Raw genomic sequence first — 16857 nt, 5'->3', positions numbered from 1 at the left:
CGAAGGACTCACCTGTCTTACAGAACATTCGGCTGATATTGCTCGAGCGCGCAAGCAATGCTCCTGTTTGTCGTCCTGTGTGGAACCAGAACACTTCGTCGTATATAAATCAGATGAGTAAGTAATTTTAAATCATCTAAAAATCATATAGCATTTCTAGCATGACGTATTACACTGGAACTCGTTCGTCCAGTTTTTTTGCTGAAACAGAGGAGGAAGAAGGACGTGTTACAGTTCGACTTCTATCGCTGCCCTACGAGAGATTCGTGCGTAACATCGCCAAGACGGAGATGGATCTGTTCAGTAAGTATGGATAATAATTGTTGCTAACAGTTCGTGTAGAAAAAGGTTGTCGAGCTCTTCAAATTCTTACACTGCTCAATTCTATCACACTGCCTGCTGTGTACTGGCGGATATGTAGTAACATATGTTGACCTTTCGTTTTTCGCACAAATTGCTCAACCCTCGCTCACCGCACGCAACTACTAATTCGTATCTACAGTCGCGCTAGGCGGTTTGATTGGCCTTTTCTACGGAATGTCTCTTCTGACAACTATTGATTTTATCATAAACGTCTGCCGCCTGACTATCCGATTTCTCGGTTCCTGTCATCAGCGTTGGTTAATGGGGCATAAAACTTTGCCCGCTCCAAATGGTCTCGTACTACGTTGACTCCGTTTCCTATATGTAAGTTTAAAACCGATACCATACCGATACACCTCTAAAAACAACCGGATACAACTCCTCATGCTAAACATTAACACAACTACAAAGTCACATCCGCTCAACATCTATTGCAGTACAATGTTTGATATTTTGTTATTGCTATCTATTAAAGTTTTGCTAATACCTACATATTCTCCACACTTTGTAATGCCACAATGCTAACAAAACGATAATACGAATATTTATATATGTTATCATTTTGTAGCATTTCAAAATATGGAGAATAATATAGAAAAATAGATGGAAATAATTAAAATGGAGAAATAGTAATTGAAACACACAATAAATTAATTTAAGGAAGTATTATTATTGTGCATTGATAAACAAGTGTTTCGAGATGGCCCGCATATATAAATGACTTTTCATTAAGTTAGAAAGAGTAAATAATGGATAACAACCTATCCCATATATGCGTATGAATTAAAAATTTATACTTTAATATACCTTTAAATAAATTAATTATTGAAGGAATATGAGATGTGAGGTGAATGTGTGAGGTTAAATACATTTATATTTTAAATATAGTTATCATTTTATAAAAATCGTTCTGTGAAGTGTGCAACGTAAATGCCTTATGGAAAGAAGATAATCGATCATAGTTCAGCAATAATAAAACAAACACTTTTCTGAAGAAGTGGCAAGTAAAATGAAGTTTATTGTAGATCGTATCAACATGCACGAAGTTGGTATGGTAAGACGTTGTTGAGACAACATTAAAAAGGCATTTATTTCCCGCAATGAAAATAAAAGAAAACTCAACCGTATTGTAATGACTTGGGTGAATGCATAGAGGCATACCGAAAAGAATTTTTTTAACATTTTATACTCAAGAAAGTTTATATTTGTTGCATGGAATGATAAGTTGTAGGAATATTTAGGATAAATACTTTCAATCTTAAGAAACACCTAGTAAATGACACTAAACTCTCGCTGTCTCTTCTGAACCTGGAACTGATCCTGATAAAAGACATCTACTGATATTAATAAAAATAAAACCATTTTATTAATTGGTATATAAAATAAATTATAATTTTGCATACTAGTAAAGAAAACAAAAATTTACAGCTCTATCGATTGCCCGATACACGGGCTATTTACTATATGTCAGTTATTACCTCACATCGAAACCTCCACAGAATAATACGCCTTTGAGTGAGTGAGTAATTGATGAAGCAATAACATAAAAGGCTGACCGATGTGTTAAAGTTATTGACAAGAATGAAGCATTTTTAAAGCCTTTTGATCTAAAAACAAAATTACTTGAAACAATACCGAAAACACGAACATAATCCTAGCAGTATACTTACAATAAGTTGATCATTATCCTATAATAATACTTTAAACATAGCATTTCGATCAAAACAGATAAATAAAGCAATCGAAAGACGTGAAGTGGTTTGATCCCAAGGATGGTTCTGACTACAGTCCTGGAGCTCATTTGTAACCAATCAAATTTGTAAGCAGTAAAACGTCCTCGCTGTAAACTGGTGCGTAAACGAAGCGCTAGTTTTTGTGGTGGTGGACAGAGTCGAGGCGAATATTGTTGTTGGCTGTAGTGAATTATATGGCACCGTAAATATAATACCTTTATCGCACCCGCTGTATATATTTTCTTGTCTTCATTTTCGCGCAAAGAAACGATGAAAAATACTCGTTAAAAGTTTTTCTCGCCAGTTGGTTCTTAGTAGTTTTTCATGGTGCACACCGGTGCAGTTTTGTTGCAACTGAGTCATGGACGGGGTAATACTGCTTTGTCCTATGGACTTGCCCTTCACCGTCTTTCAATAACTGTCGCCAGGGTGATTGATTTGTTTGTTGCAAATTTTACAGTTCAATGTTCTACTCATCGTGTGCAGTTGTGGTTCGTTGAAATTTGCTCTTATAATTTACATTTACTCTAGGTACTTCAATTCCGTTAACGAACAACGGAAACACAATATTTCTGATTGTTGAGATCGGTTGAATCAGTTAACGAGCCAATAGTTAAAAAACTTAATCTCAAAACTAAATGGAGCTCAAACACATTACATTTCTTTTAAAAAAATATGTTAGCTATTGGGATCACATTGAGTGCAATGGCGGTCTGGCAGAGGTCCGCTCGGGCCTCCATAGCCGTTTTGATAGGGGAGTATATTTTTTAGCATCACTAGTGCAATACATTTTTATTGGAACTTGGTCTATTTGCATTATTGAACACCTTTGTCACGAGAAAAAAAAATCATCGCATGTCCTTGTATAATATTGAATAGTTTAGTAATGTTCAGTAATTTGTCAATAGTGCATTTCGCACTTTATTGTTTCAATTATTTAGAAAAGACTCACCAAGTACAAGCTGCCTGGATCCTTTTATTGATGACAGATGTTTTCTCTTACTTCTGTTTTGCCGTAAAATGTTTGCACGTGCATTTCCTCACATTTATCTTACAGTGCAATATAAGCGTAGTTCTTATCGTTTTAATAACTAAGTTTAAGGTTACATTGATTAAATTACATTTTATACACATCAATGATGCTTTACTTTATGTATATGATGAAGTGCTCAAGTGCTTTCAAAACTCTCGAAAGGTAAACTTTGTGTTTTTCGTCACCTCAAAAACAAAACGAGGGAAACAAACGCAAATACGGAGGTGTAATCTGATTTGGGAGGAACAGAAGAAAAAGAACATAAAATCGAAAGCAAGCGCAACGAACAAAGTAAAATCATTTTCATGTAATCACGACAGCGGTGTAGAATATGATCTTGATCGTATCTCAAGGTAAAATATTGCTCATTCGGTGGCTCATATCTAAAAACTCGTATCTCAGGGCATTCATTTATCGAGATACCAGTACACTTATATTTCTTATTGTATGTATAATGCAAACAAGCTTTTTTTTCAGGAAAAGTTTTGGAAACATTAATGAAGGCCGGTAACAATGAACAACCAGGCGGCCCCATAAAAAGAACAATATTGCCTTGTGCTACAAGTACAAGTGCAAGTGCACATTATCAAACATATTTTAACCAACATTATAACAAGGTTTATGTTTACTTAAAATGTTTCATAATAGTTCCCATACTATTTTATATACATCGTTGTTGGTTTAACGCCTCTAGGACATTTTTCATAATCTTTGGAATATAATATAATATTTTTTTTATATGCAAGTTTTTTTTAAATAAAAACCCTAATAAGAAACAAAAAAAATAAAAATTACTTTCCGAAAAATAAAATCGATATGTAATGCTCTCTTGCAAATCTGTCTTTCTTTCAAATCTTGCAGCTTCAACTACAACAACAACCCTTACGTTCGGGGCCCCCGCCGCCGCTTTTTGGAAGATCTGCCTCTGGTCGGCAGAATTCCATGATATCCTAACCTTTCAATGAACACCTGCGACATAGAAGATTGGCCTTGCATTAAGTTCATTCCTACGTATTCTTAAATGTCACTTAAATATCGCAGATCAAATCATACCTTACTTTCGGAATACTTCTAGCACATGGGTGAAATTTCTTTGGGTGAAAATCATACCTTAGTAGAACAATGTATGGAAAAATATTATCATGAAGATTCCGGTGAAGGTGTACTGAACATCGTGTTGTGCTATCTAAGGATAATGACCTTATTGATTAATATACCACGTACAGTGCCGTATGAAAACTAATTCCGCCGACCTGTTAAATCCTCACGATAAACACTGAAAAGTGAAAGAACACACGCAACGCTGCTCATTACCTCTACCCAGCTCCCCATCACTTCAGCATGAGAATCGCAACTTGTGCTACTTTGTAGATGCTCTGAACTTGCGATGCCTAACACGCGCACCACTTCCCTTGGTGGACAGCATGAAGACGAAAAATTCTTCGTTTTGTTGACCTTGCCACGCAACCCTATCCCATCCTATTTCCGGCTAGCTAGAAAGTCGACGTGTAAAATGTAGCCTTCGCTCACGAGGTGCCCGATCATGGGTTCGCTTTTCGGTGGCGTTGAATCGAGACGTTAGTGTACGTAAACAAGGACATCAGATATATTCAACGCGCACGATGAAATATGGCGTTCTTTGCTGATGAACGCTATTCAAGCGTGCGGAAGCAGAAGGCCATACGATAAGGCTATACACTAAAAGCGCAAAATTTTACATCACCATAAGAATGGTTGACCGAATCAAGATGTACTCCCACGTCGGTATGGTTTCAGTGGGCATACATCACTGAGTAACTTTATTGCCATGTTTGAGCTGTTATTCGTCTACTTATCCGGTTAATATGATTTTGTTTACATAACTTTCTCATTTCATACTACCTATGTATGGCTTAGTTAGCTTTTGTTTTCCTTTGTTAGGGTTACGATTTTAGTTAAATAAGTTAACTGTTGTACAACCTTAAAGGCAAACAAAAAAAAAAATACAAATACAAAATGTCTTAGTTTCGTTTGGGCACACATATAAACGCGCCTATCGTGTTGTTTATGTTGATTTTTACGTTACATGCTACCCACTACTATTCTGTTCCTTTTTTGTCGATTATTTTCAATCATCTTTCTTTTATGCGATGTATAGTGCCAACACCCTGTATCGCCCTCGACACTCAGTATTCCATTACCATCGCCCGGCAGCGACAGCACTTCGTTGAACTTTCGACCGTCACACGCCAGCACCTCACTGCCGATGACTATCATTGGCCTGAAGCGTCGTACAATTCGGAACTGTTGTGCCCTCCGTACTATTATGTACGGTCCCAACAACACGCAAGTCTAGCCGTACGCTGGCATTGGCTAACCCACATGCACTACCACATGAACTATATGGGGTTGAGGCGCGCGGAAACATTAGCGTCCGAACCAGCTGCCCACTGTGTGTCTCTGGTAAGTGTAGAGTTCCCCTTACCGTACCCGAGGCCGAACGGTAAGAGGATTGTGGGAAACGAAACTGTAAATACTAAAGTGCACGTTAAAGGACCCCGTGTTGGTGTTCGTGTGCTGCGGGAACCAAAAATAAAAGCTTAGCAAAGCTTTACTTCTACCTCAGTCGACGCTCGACGCCGAATACGAAGATACTGGCTCGGTTCGTATTTAATTCGGGCCACTGTTCAGATTATACGATTTCTTTCTCGTTTTCCATTCACTTTGTATCAAACAACAGCAATGTACGAGTTACACTAACAGTGTGCACTTTTCGAGTTAAGTTTTTTCATGGTGCGGTATTGCCACTTCAGTAAGGTGTACAACCCAGCAAGCGTTTGACGGAAATTCGGCATACTGCAAGTGTAAAACAGTGGAAGCAAGCGCTTTTATGGAGCTTTACCATCGACCAGTTTACTGAGTATACGGCAACGTATTGAATCACAGGTTTGGAAGATGCAATGTGTGTTGATCTAGTGGTTTTGTGTAGAATACAACAGTGCAAAAGACATTTAAATCAAATATGGATCGCATTAGTGTGCTGATTGCTCAAAAATTAATCTGCCGCATTTGGATTCAAAGTTGTTTAAGAAATCGCTTAGTGTGTGGTATGATAATAGGCAGTTTTTACAGACTTTTTACTGATGAGTCTTACGTGAACGAAAGTTAAACGGTGAATGTCTTAAAGTACGCAAATACTCATCGCCAATTCAAGCCAGTGATTACTGCCACTCTAAGTGATGTGTTGTACAGAGCTACAATGTTCTTATCTACTCCTATCACAACATCAATTTCTTACGGGATAAGCAATAAGTTATGTCAACAATCAAATGAAGTCTGCATCAAACCAACTTACATAAATACTTCCAAGTCTTGTTTTATTTTATTTTGATGTCAGGGGACGTTTAGTCTGAGTTATCTCAATAATTAGTTTGTATGTGGTTTGGAACTTTCCACAGTGATATCAGGGGTCTTTTGGTATGGTTTATCTCAATACTTACTTTATTTGTGGTTGGTATTTCCCAAAATGTAATATTCAGTTAAGGGCATAGGACTAATTTGAGATTTGTGCTTAAACGATAATCATTCTATAGTTTTTGCTTATATGAATTTCGTTTTATGTTTAGATTAAAATTAAATTATTAAATTAAAACGTAATTCAATTTACTTTCCTTTTGAAAAGGTAGCAATAACTATGCCATGGTGGGAAAATTGTGAACTAATCTATTATTACTTACTGTAAAATATTCGGAATGTACAACGAGTTTAACGGTACTTACAACAGCAGCCGCAGCACAGCCACTTATATGAATTGGTGAAATCTATTCAATTGCTACCGATGAATGCTCCAACGCACCACTAATAATTACATCCTACATTACTATCTCGTGGCTCTTGTTCTTCACTCTACACCCTACCTAGAACCGTTGCATAATTTATCAGATCACCGTGACCCGACAGTGTAGGGAAATCACCCAGTACCTGATCGCACATTTACATCAATTGTAGCTGTTTAGCGCACAGCAGACATGTGCGTCCCGCCGTCAAACTACCGGGAGCAACAAACAACCTATCAAATGTTTCCCACTTCAAAAACGCCTCAAAAGACTTTTATGCTGCTATGAAAGCGGTATACCATTTACAACCACAGCGGAAACCACTAGGGATGGACATCAGCTAAAGCGTTTATTAAACGCCATTATAGTTACAGATAGCAAAAGTATTTTAACCCACCATCGAGGGCAAAGATCTGACCTCATTTGGGGGTTTCGGTTTATTGCCTTTACATGTGAATGAACTCGGTGGTCATTGGGTATATCTAGAGACTATGGAGAACATTTTTGAAGTTGACCATGTGACATTTAAATGTTGTTCTCGTGTCCAATTCAGCATATGTGGTGTTCGAAGATTGCTGTTAACAACGTGTGGATCCAGAAGACGTATTACATTCCACACACTGTTGACGACGTAGCTTCCAGCAATAGCTTATCAAACTTCTGCTTTATTGTTCAGTACATCCATAGTACCGTTTAGTTGGGGATTTTTTTTTTCTTCCATTCAGGATAATGTCCAGAACACCAAACAATGGAATTGGAGTACAGACCGGGAATAACCCGCGCCCAACCAATGCAGCCTTATCGTCCCGTGGATTGGCATCTTCGTCGAATAGCAACAATGGTGGCAGGCTCACAACATCCGTACCACCGTCGGCCAATGTACTTCCCAGCACGACTGGAACCGAGGAACGGTTGATGGTGAGTAGCATATCGTGAAACGAAAAAAGAACCGGGTCAAAGAGGGTTCTTTTTTCGTCCCGGGCACCACTGGCTCGAGTTGGAATTTGCATAATGCCATTAGGTACGAGATACATTAGGTACAACGCTGCTCCCGGTCAAATCCCTGACCCTAGGCCAATAGGTCAGTCCGGTGACCAGCATATGGTAATAATGTCCCACTTACTCCTTTCTTTGTTGGTAACACTATTCCTGCAGTGCCGGGTCTACATACCACCGGATCTCCAACATTCACTGTGCTCCATTCCTATTCACCAACATAGCTTCTCATTACTTGTAGTCTGAAGTTGATGATATGCTTTTTGTTACTCTCCTTAAGGTACTCATTCCTATCTTTCTTTCTCGTGTTACCTACTTTTTTGGAACTGTAGGTCACCGTCAGGATACGTCCCCTCAGTGACTCGAGCGAGACTAACTGTATTCAAGCACAACCAAACCGATCCGGCTCACTACTGTTCGACGATGGAACGCGTAACAAACCGAAAAAGTACAACTACGATTGCGTCTTTGGGGAAGCTTCCACCCAGGTAGGGAATAGAACTTTAAAGTAGTAATTAAATAAATAAACCATTATTATACTCCTATACAATCTGGCTTAAACGAAAAAGAGACCATCTCTATCATAAATCATTATTTCAAAATAAAAGAACTTAGACATTCTCTCGGTAATCTTTCTGAATCTTGGTTCTGTACTACCTTTTCTCCAAAGGATGAAGTATATACAGTCGCAGTGGCACCATTGGTCCAAGACGTTCTGAATGGATACAACGCGGCAGTTTTCGCGTACGGTGCAACCGGTTCTGGCAAAACTCACACCATGCTCGGTCCCCATGTTCGACCGGTTCGTGTCAATCCCGGAACAAATTCCTCCCACGCCACTACAGCACAGCTCAGTGAGACTCCTACCAGTCCGTCGGAAGCACTGAACATTCCCGACCAGCCTGGTATTGTGACATCTATGGTACAATCGAGCAGCGGTCTCATGATTAGAGCGGTTGCAGACATCTTTGACTATATCGATCAGCATGCATGTGAAGAAAGCAAATTTAGGGTGAGTTTGATTAGTAAACCGTTCTTCTAAAATGAAACATACAAAAAATTGGTCATCCCTGGTAACTATATACATGACACAACAATATACATGAGTCGGAATAATTTTGTATACATGATTACCCAAAGTTACCCAATGTGTTATAGTTGACGTACTATAACATGCCTATCCTGACATCTGTGGAGAACCTGCGACTATTTGCCGATCAATATCAAGTATGTTTGAGGTCCCTGACATCCTTATCTCAAGTCCAAATAACTTTTCACTTGCTCTGGATAATTCACCGCAAAATTCTATAATTCTTTCCACGAGCAATATAAGCATTGAGACTAGAGATGGGAAAAATTAAGTTTTGGCCGGAATCGATTGCTAGCTCCGAAATTTTCTGGAATCGATCCCGGAGAGTAGCTCCGGAACCAGTTTCCGGAATCGGTTCCGGAATCAGAATTGATTTCGGAGAAAAGATTTTAAATTAAATTGTTAAGGTTAAGATTATGGTTCAATTGCAATGGAGATCGTTCGTATCTACGGTTATATCGAAAGCCGATCCAAGAGCTTCAAACCAAACGATAAACGATGCATTCTCATGGATTTTACAGATTGGGTGAATATATTAACACACACACAAGCATACTGTTGCGACTTGACCGGAATCAATTGCGGAACCAATTCCGGAACCGATTCCGAAATCGGAGTCGATTCCGGATTCGGAATCGATTCCAGAACCGAAATCGATTCCGAAAACGGAATCGGAACTAGGTAGCTCCGATTCCAAGCTCCCACCACTAATTGAGACGGAAGAAATTATAAAAACTTAAATTTCATTATCTCCAATGCATGTCTTCACGCGCTTCTGTTCTGATCAATTGTCGAAAAAATTTCATTGTACATCGTGCCAAAATTGTTCCATATATTTTTGATTTCTGTAGTATTTTTTGCTCTCTGGAAAACCTGACGGCTTTGTACAACCCTCTGAAAAGGTACAAAAAAAAACTTTCCAATTAACGTGGAATTACCCAAACCTACACTTTTCGAAAAGCTTTTCTTTTGCTATAGCTCTTCAACAAACAACATACAACCAACATGGATGTCAGGTTGATTTACCAGCACTAGTCTTACATACTTTGCTGCCATGAACTTTGTTTTCGTAGTTTTAAAGCTAAATTGTGTAGGGGACACGATTTACACTAACTATCGTGCAGTCTACGATAATCATTCCTATGCTTTCCTGTTTTGTTTTTAGTTAGGAGTTGGCATTAGAGTCGCATTCTTCTCGTGTATTTAAAGGGTAGTTTTTGCTTATAATTTACACGTCGTGCGTCTCTTGAGCAAGTGTGCTCAGTTCACTTTTGCGATCTCTGTTTGTTAATGATGTTTATAGTGTCTTTCCACCGGTCCTATCTCTCCCTCTGTTGATTGCGTTCCCACCGTTCCCATTGCAACCCACCTCGTTATATTGAATTGTTTTCTGCTTGGTGTGTGCCTTATTCCCTCCGCCTTTGGCTATGCACACTGATCTTCTTTACCCATTATCACTCTGTATTTCTTTATTTCCTCCAATTTCCTTTAATTACTGGTTTTCTCATTTTCCTCTTACATCCTCTGTTTTATGTATTCGTTACCTTGTGGTGAAATTCAGCGATAGGCTGAATATCAAATTACTATTGGATGATGTTCTATTCACAGCACACTTTATTTTTATTCATCATACGACCTACCTCTGACTGCACGAATCCGAGCTCCTTACAGATTCTGTTTTGCAGCCTGATGTGTTCTTTCCTGGAATTTCATCTAACATTAAAGATTGCTCTAGAATTGTGAACGTTCTGTAGTATTTCTTCCGAGTGGGTTTTCGGCGTGAAAAATGCTTTCAGTTTTTAGACTTTGTACCACAAATTTAAAGACGGACTTAAAGCCAAGCATTTTTTGTGAGCGAATTTTTTGATGATGCTTCAGATGCTCCCGATATGCTTTCCTCAAGATATATATATGTTCCTTCCTGTTCCCTCCGTCGTTGTGATTCGTTGGCTGTGGAAACTCGACCCATTCTGTATTGTTTTAACGATACACTTCTCTCTTGTTGCAGGTGGTCTAACCATTTAGCTAATCATTTCGATTATAATTCTTTCTCCCTTGCTTCCGTGCGCGTGCCCGTTCTCAAATTGCTCAAGTAGTGTCTTCTTGCTGTCCTTTATTGCTGATCGATTTGTTTTTGTGCTGATCGATGATTTTGAGTGAATAGTTTTTGTCTTAGTAACGTATAAACATTAATTTGGCCTTTATGGCAGTTGCAAGTTGATTACTAAAGAATATTGAACAGTTAAATCGCAGTGGTTGGTCAGCGGGGCTATTTAGTATTAATTTTGTTAATTTTCTGCTTCAAAAATACTCAATATTGAAAATGAGTTACACATTGACGGTTACACGCAACACGAACTGGTATACGTTAGTACAATTATTCCCGTTTGTATGGAACGAAAACCGCATGGATTTTGGTCGCGAATTATTATATTGATGATGGTTTCTTGCCAGTGGTACGGTTAATTTTATCAATGAAATCAAAGATTTGTTAGGCCAATGACATGTAAAATTTTTTGTGCAAAATATTGTTTCATTTTACATTTCAATTAAAGTTACCAAAAATAAGTCAAATTTTGTTTGTAGAAGATTGGTCTGACGGAACATTATCAGAATTTTATAATTATCAGTATTGATCATTTCAGTATTGATTGTTGTATTAGTCAGTTACTGTCAGTGAAAATCTTATTGAATTTAGTAATTGAGCGGTAGTTTCTAAGCAATTCATAGAACCTGTCAATCAAAAAGTACACGAGTACATTTGACTGGGGTCCCTTATTCCTTTATAGTTTTAATTACTGCCAATGGTGATAATAATGGCGTTGAACGTTTTTGTTGGATAACGATAGAGTCGCACTGAAGGATTTGCTTGGAAAGATGGTAATCATCGAAAGTAAAAGCTCTGTGGTGCACATTAAATATCAAGTTTATCCCTGACAGTCGTTTGTTTGCGTGTCCGTTTAATGAGTTTCTGTTAGTTTTGTTTCTTGTTTTTATTATTTATTGCCATGATGCATTTTTGACCAACAAGGATAAGCGTTTCCTTGAACATAAGTTTAAGGGTTGTGGTTTTGTTTAGTGAGCAGGAAATAAACACATTGACGAAATTAGTTAATGGTGCGGTACTAGAGGAAGTAGTAAGGCAGAACTTTGCATTAGCCATTAATCGATTAATAATCGAACGATCATGGTTAACCGAACTGGCTAACGTATATCGGTGATGTGATCATTTAAACCAATGATAACAAAAGGAAAAGAAGAGAGAATATGGAACCATATTTGTATTCACCCCACAAACAATAAGCGGCTTTCAAAACGGAATAAAACGTAAAAGTTGTGTATACAAATGAACCTTTATTTATCTATGAAGCTCTACCCACACCCACACCCACATTACCCTCACCCCTGTACCTCTGTGGAGAAGCATGTCAACACGCCAACAATACATTCTTTAGTAATGTGTATGGGATAGCTTGGCCTTCAACTTTTTTCGCTCCGTGCAGCAATGTGCACGTGTCTACTCAATTCCTAACACACTGGCATGCTTTAGCAGTTCTATGAGTAGTATATAGTCAACCCCTTTAAAAGAGTTTTTCGTATAACGACAAATTTTAAATGTTATACAAATGACTTTTTCAATGAAGAATTTCTCCCTTACACCTTTTGGGGATTTTAGGTCTTACTAGGCTTTTGGGAACTCTTCTTTTTTTTGCTGCTACTGAAGTCGTAACATTAAAGAAACATTGGCTTGATTTGGAATGTTCAGAAGCTGCTCAGATCAATGCCATCAGCAAGTCAATTATTAATGTACTTGAGACGTTGACGTGACGTATACAGCTGCGAATCAACTTTCAATCTCCTGACGATATTCTAAAGGTAGTTAAGGTATTGGATGTTGTTTCTTCACATATTACCCAACATCATCCTGACGACACAGTTGCTCCACGAATGAATTCCATGTACGAGACAAATGCAATTTCTGTTTTTCGGCTAATATTAAACAATTATTGTTGACCATTAAAGCGCTTTTATTTCCTTATTTTAGGAAACGATTAGGCATAATTTAAGTGTAATAAAGTATATATTCATTACACTATCATTCTTATAAACATTCATATTAATTCTATGGTTAACAAGACTGGTCCGATTTGTTTTAAAGAATTGTTCTGTGTTGGAGTATTGCTCTGTTGTCTGGGCCCATACTGCTTCACTTATTGAGCAGCTACATAGATCCTTCTCCCTTGCGGTTTTGCGATACGCAAATTCCTCGGTGATTACTCTGCCTCCTAACCTAATTACGGGTCTAGATATCATCTCCTCGGTATTGAATCCCTCGAGGGCAGCCGCATCCGGGGTCCCTCTTGGTTGATTGCATTAATGCCCCAACTACATCTCAGATGCCCAAACGCTGTTTGTTTCACATTCCTAATGGTTCTCTCCATCCGTAAGTTTTACCTCTAGCAGTCCTCCTTGTTCCACCTAAAATCTTCTTCTGAGCTGTAGCACCCCGATCGATCTATTGGTTTCCTGCAATCTGTGTGATTAGTTCTAAAGTATTTTAAGTTTATTTAAAGTAGTATTATAACATTACATTCCTAAAACAAACTGAAATAATCGCACTTTGAATAGCCATTACTTCAGTGTGAAATGACCTAGTTCACTGTTGAATACAAATTGTAAGAACAAGATTTTTGAAAATGGCGCCGCCCGGTGGGCTTTTTGGTAGTAGCGCCTGTTCCTCGCGACAGAACTTAGACAATATTCCACAATATCGAAACGTTCCTTCGTACTATAGACTGATTATCGGTTTCCAACAAAGGTTTGGAATCTATTAGTTCCTAGTTGAAGTACAAATAACAAAAATTGAATATTGTAAAAACAAAGATTAATAGTCACAAAAAGACGTAATAGTTCGCACCAGTCATTATTGATTAATTATACGTACAAATTTTGTTCTGTGTTAGGCGCTCAGGTGTTATAGTTCACAACAATCTTAGATTGATGGATCACATCGATAACTTTGTAAAGAAAATTGTTTTAAAAGTTTTAAAGGCTTATTTGAAGGCTGGTGAGGGATATCAACCGCTGTGTTAAGATACAACTCATCACTATTGGATTGTTCATTAGACCCCGCATGAGTGGTACATTACTTCGGCTAATATGTTGCGTTGAATATCTCTAAAAGCGTAAAAAGTATAGCGTAGCAACATTGCATTGAGACTTGTGCGAGTGCGATGGACTTTGTTTGGAGATTGACATTCGGTTGTGGCGAGGTAGGAGAAACTTGTAGTTCGGTGAAAACCTTATCTCTTTGTCAAATATTTGGTCAAACACGGATTTCATTTGGTCTGAAGTATTTTAATATCGACAGACATTTGGAGCATCTCAATTCCATGTAGGGGTTATTGGTGGGCCTTATTATCTATTACGTGGTAAAAATAAGTTGATACGTCCTGGACGTTCTAAGGAAAAAAACAGCTTTTTAAATATTCCTAGCTATTTTGAGCATTCTTTGAAAGAGGAATCCAAGTTCACGTTATTCAAGTTATAAAATTGAAGTCTAATATCATTTCAATCTTGATTTCAGATTTCATTATCATATTTGGAAATTTATAATGAACTGATTCGAGATTTGCTGAATCCAGGAGGACCGCTTGAATTACGTGAAGATAATCGAGGTAACCAGTCAGTAGCCGGTCTTTCTGAGGTGTCAACTGCAAGTCGGGCAGAGGTTATTCAACTGCTCCTCAAAGGAAATAAAGCACGCACTGTGGAACCGACGGCGGCAAATCAGACGTCCTCTCGCAGTCATGCTCTGCTGAGCATTACGGTGCAAAACCTAACAGCGTCTGGGACAAAGCAGGGCCGTCTTTTTATGACCGATTTGGCCGGTTCTGAACGAGCGCGTAAAACGAAAAACCGTGGCAAACGGCTGCAGGAGGGCGCTCACATCAACCGCAGCCTGCTAGCGCTCGGCAACTGCATAAATGCGCTGGCCGGCGGTGCCCGGTACGTTAACTTTCGCGACTCCAAACTGACCCGATTGTTGAAGGAAGCGTTAAGCGGTCGCTGCAAAACGGTCATGATTGCGCACGTTTCGCCAGAAACGCGTCACCGTGATGAAACGAAGAACACCCTCGTGTACGCGGACCGTGCGAACCACATTACCACGCGCCTACAAGAACCGACAATACTTGAGGTGGAGGAAGCGGCAGCAGCAGCACGGGAAGCATTCCCAGTGGCACACTATCAAAACTTAGTAGCGGAGCTACGCGATGAGGTTGGTAGGCTTAAAATGAAAATGATGACCGAACGACCACGAAGTGGGGCTGCACTGCAACGCCAGCAGCAACAGAAGCAGGAAGAGTTGCAGTCGCCAACGGAGGAGCAGATAAAGAAGGCCGAACTTAAGTTTCTGCGTGAGCAGATTGTGCAAACGTTCAAGCAGCAGATGAAGTTGCGGCGTCGCTTGCTGGAGGCCGACAGTCATCTTTTGGGATTGGAACTAGATGCCGAACGGCAACATATGGTAATTTCCCACTGGCAGAGTCGACAGGGCAAGCTGTACGATCGGCTAGACGAGGAGGATGAAGAAGGTATGGCACTATGTTTCGATGGTGCATAGTGCACTGTTAGAAAACATGTAAATTTATCATATCTCTCCCAACAGGATCAGATTCAGAGGGATGCTCAGCATTGCGTTCCGCCTGGAGCGAACTTGCCTCGATCGAGAAGGAAGTCAAACGATATCGCCAGATCAGGACTACCACCGAACACGAACTCGAAGAATGTCGGAAGAAAGGAGTTACATTGGAAGATGTACGGAAAACCCATAATTTCCTACCTGTGTGATGTGATAACGCTTGTTACTTTCTACGTTGCCAGGAACTTCCGGAGCGCATCAGCAGTGACGAAGAACGTGAGTTACTATCGTTATTGTGCAGAGTGCATGAGCTAGAAGCCGACAAAGTATCACTACAGGCAGAACGAATGGCACGTCAGGCTGAGTTACGACGCCGAGACTTGCAACTACTGCGGGCGGAACGACAACGGCGTTTGTGCGAGGATATCATCAGCACCCAACGGCGCATCATAGAAGGTCAAGCACAACCATTTCGGTATTACTGCTGAAGATCCTCACTCATCATTGAATGCTTATCCCATATTACAGAGGGCAAAGTTGAGATGCCGGAGGATTTGCGTGAGCTGTACGCTCTTTACCAGCAAGAAATTCATGCTAGTACGTACAACAGTGGTATGAATACAGCAGCTGGAGGTTTTCCACGAGACGTATTGTATGATGCTAAGCTGCCACCCATCTTTGGACAGGACCGAAGGTATCTTGCATTTGCGGAAATTTCCTATTTCTTAACCCGTTTTTTTAAAGTAAATTACATCAAAAATTTATATACTTATATGAGACTGCTGTCAACGTTCGGAAAGATTGTCAGATGATGTTTAACTTTTTTAATTCCTCAGCATTTATTCCGCCAGTTCTAGTTCCGGTTCCGAGTGGTCAGGTACATCCCCGCTCCCACCAGTAGATTCTGAAGGTAACGTAGTCAATCCGGATCGCGCAATGGGACCGCCAGTTGGACCAAGGCTACCATCCATCACCAGACTCAGAACCAACTACGGAAGTGCACAAAGCAGCGGGTCAAGTGACGAATAAGGAGGAAATCTTGCTTCAAGTAATGTGTGAGAGGCAGGAGGCAATCTAGCTTTGACTAATCTATAGAGGAGAGTTCTAAAATCGATAGACATTGTGACATCTCGCGAATACTTTGTTGTACAGCATAAGATTAATTGCGGTATATGAACCGTCCT

At 39.4% G+C, this 16857-nt stretch overlaps 1 protein-coding gene across 1 annotated transcript; it reads left to right on the top strand.

Annotated features, from left to right (window-relative positions):
- The first annotated feature begins 7673 nt into the window (after nt 1–7673).
- LOC128708525 (kinesin-like protein KIF19) lies at nt 7674–16702 on the top strand. The gene is made up of 8 exons (XM_053803507.1): nt 7674–7862; nt 8273–8428; nt 8611–8952; nt 14618–15626; nt 15701–15849; nt 15916–16129; nt 16202–16367; nt 16510–16702. The coding sequence occupies exons 1-8, from the start codon at nt 7674–7676 to the stop codon at nt 16700–16702; spliced, it is 2418 nt and encodes an 805-aa protein (XP_053659482.1).
- Nucleotides 16703–16857: the final 155 nt, after the last annotated feature.

This window comes from Anopheles marshallii, chromosome X (genome assembly GCF_943734725.1).
Source record: "Anopheles marshallii chromosome X, idAnoMarsDA_429_01, whole genome shotgun sequence".
In the NCBI taxonomy this organism is placed as follows: Eukaryota; Metazoa; Arthropoda; class Insecta; order Diptera; family Culicidae; genus Anopheles; species Anopheles marshallii.
This window is presented reverse-complemented; position numbering and strand designations above follow the sequence as displayed.

What these genes read in the sequence shown, in the direction of transcription:
- LOC128708525 (XM_053803507.1), top strand. Translation starts at nt 7,674, where the DNA reads ATGTCCAGAACACCAAACAATGGAATTGGAGTACAGACCGGGAATAAC. An exon ending in TTGGGGAAGCTTCCACCCAG is followed by an intron (nt 8,429 to 8,610) that starts GTAGGGAATAGA and finishes TTTTCTCCAAAG; the next exon opens with GATGAAGTATATACAGTCGC. An exon ending in ATCTTTGGACAGGACCGAAG is followed by an intron (nt 16,368 to 16,509) that starts GTATCTTGCATT and finishes TTAATTCCTCAG; the next exon opens with CATTTATTCCGCCAGTTCTA.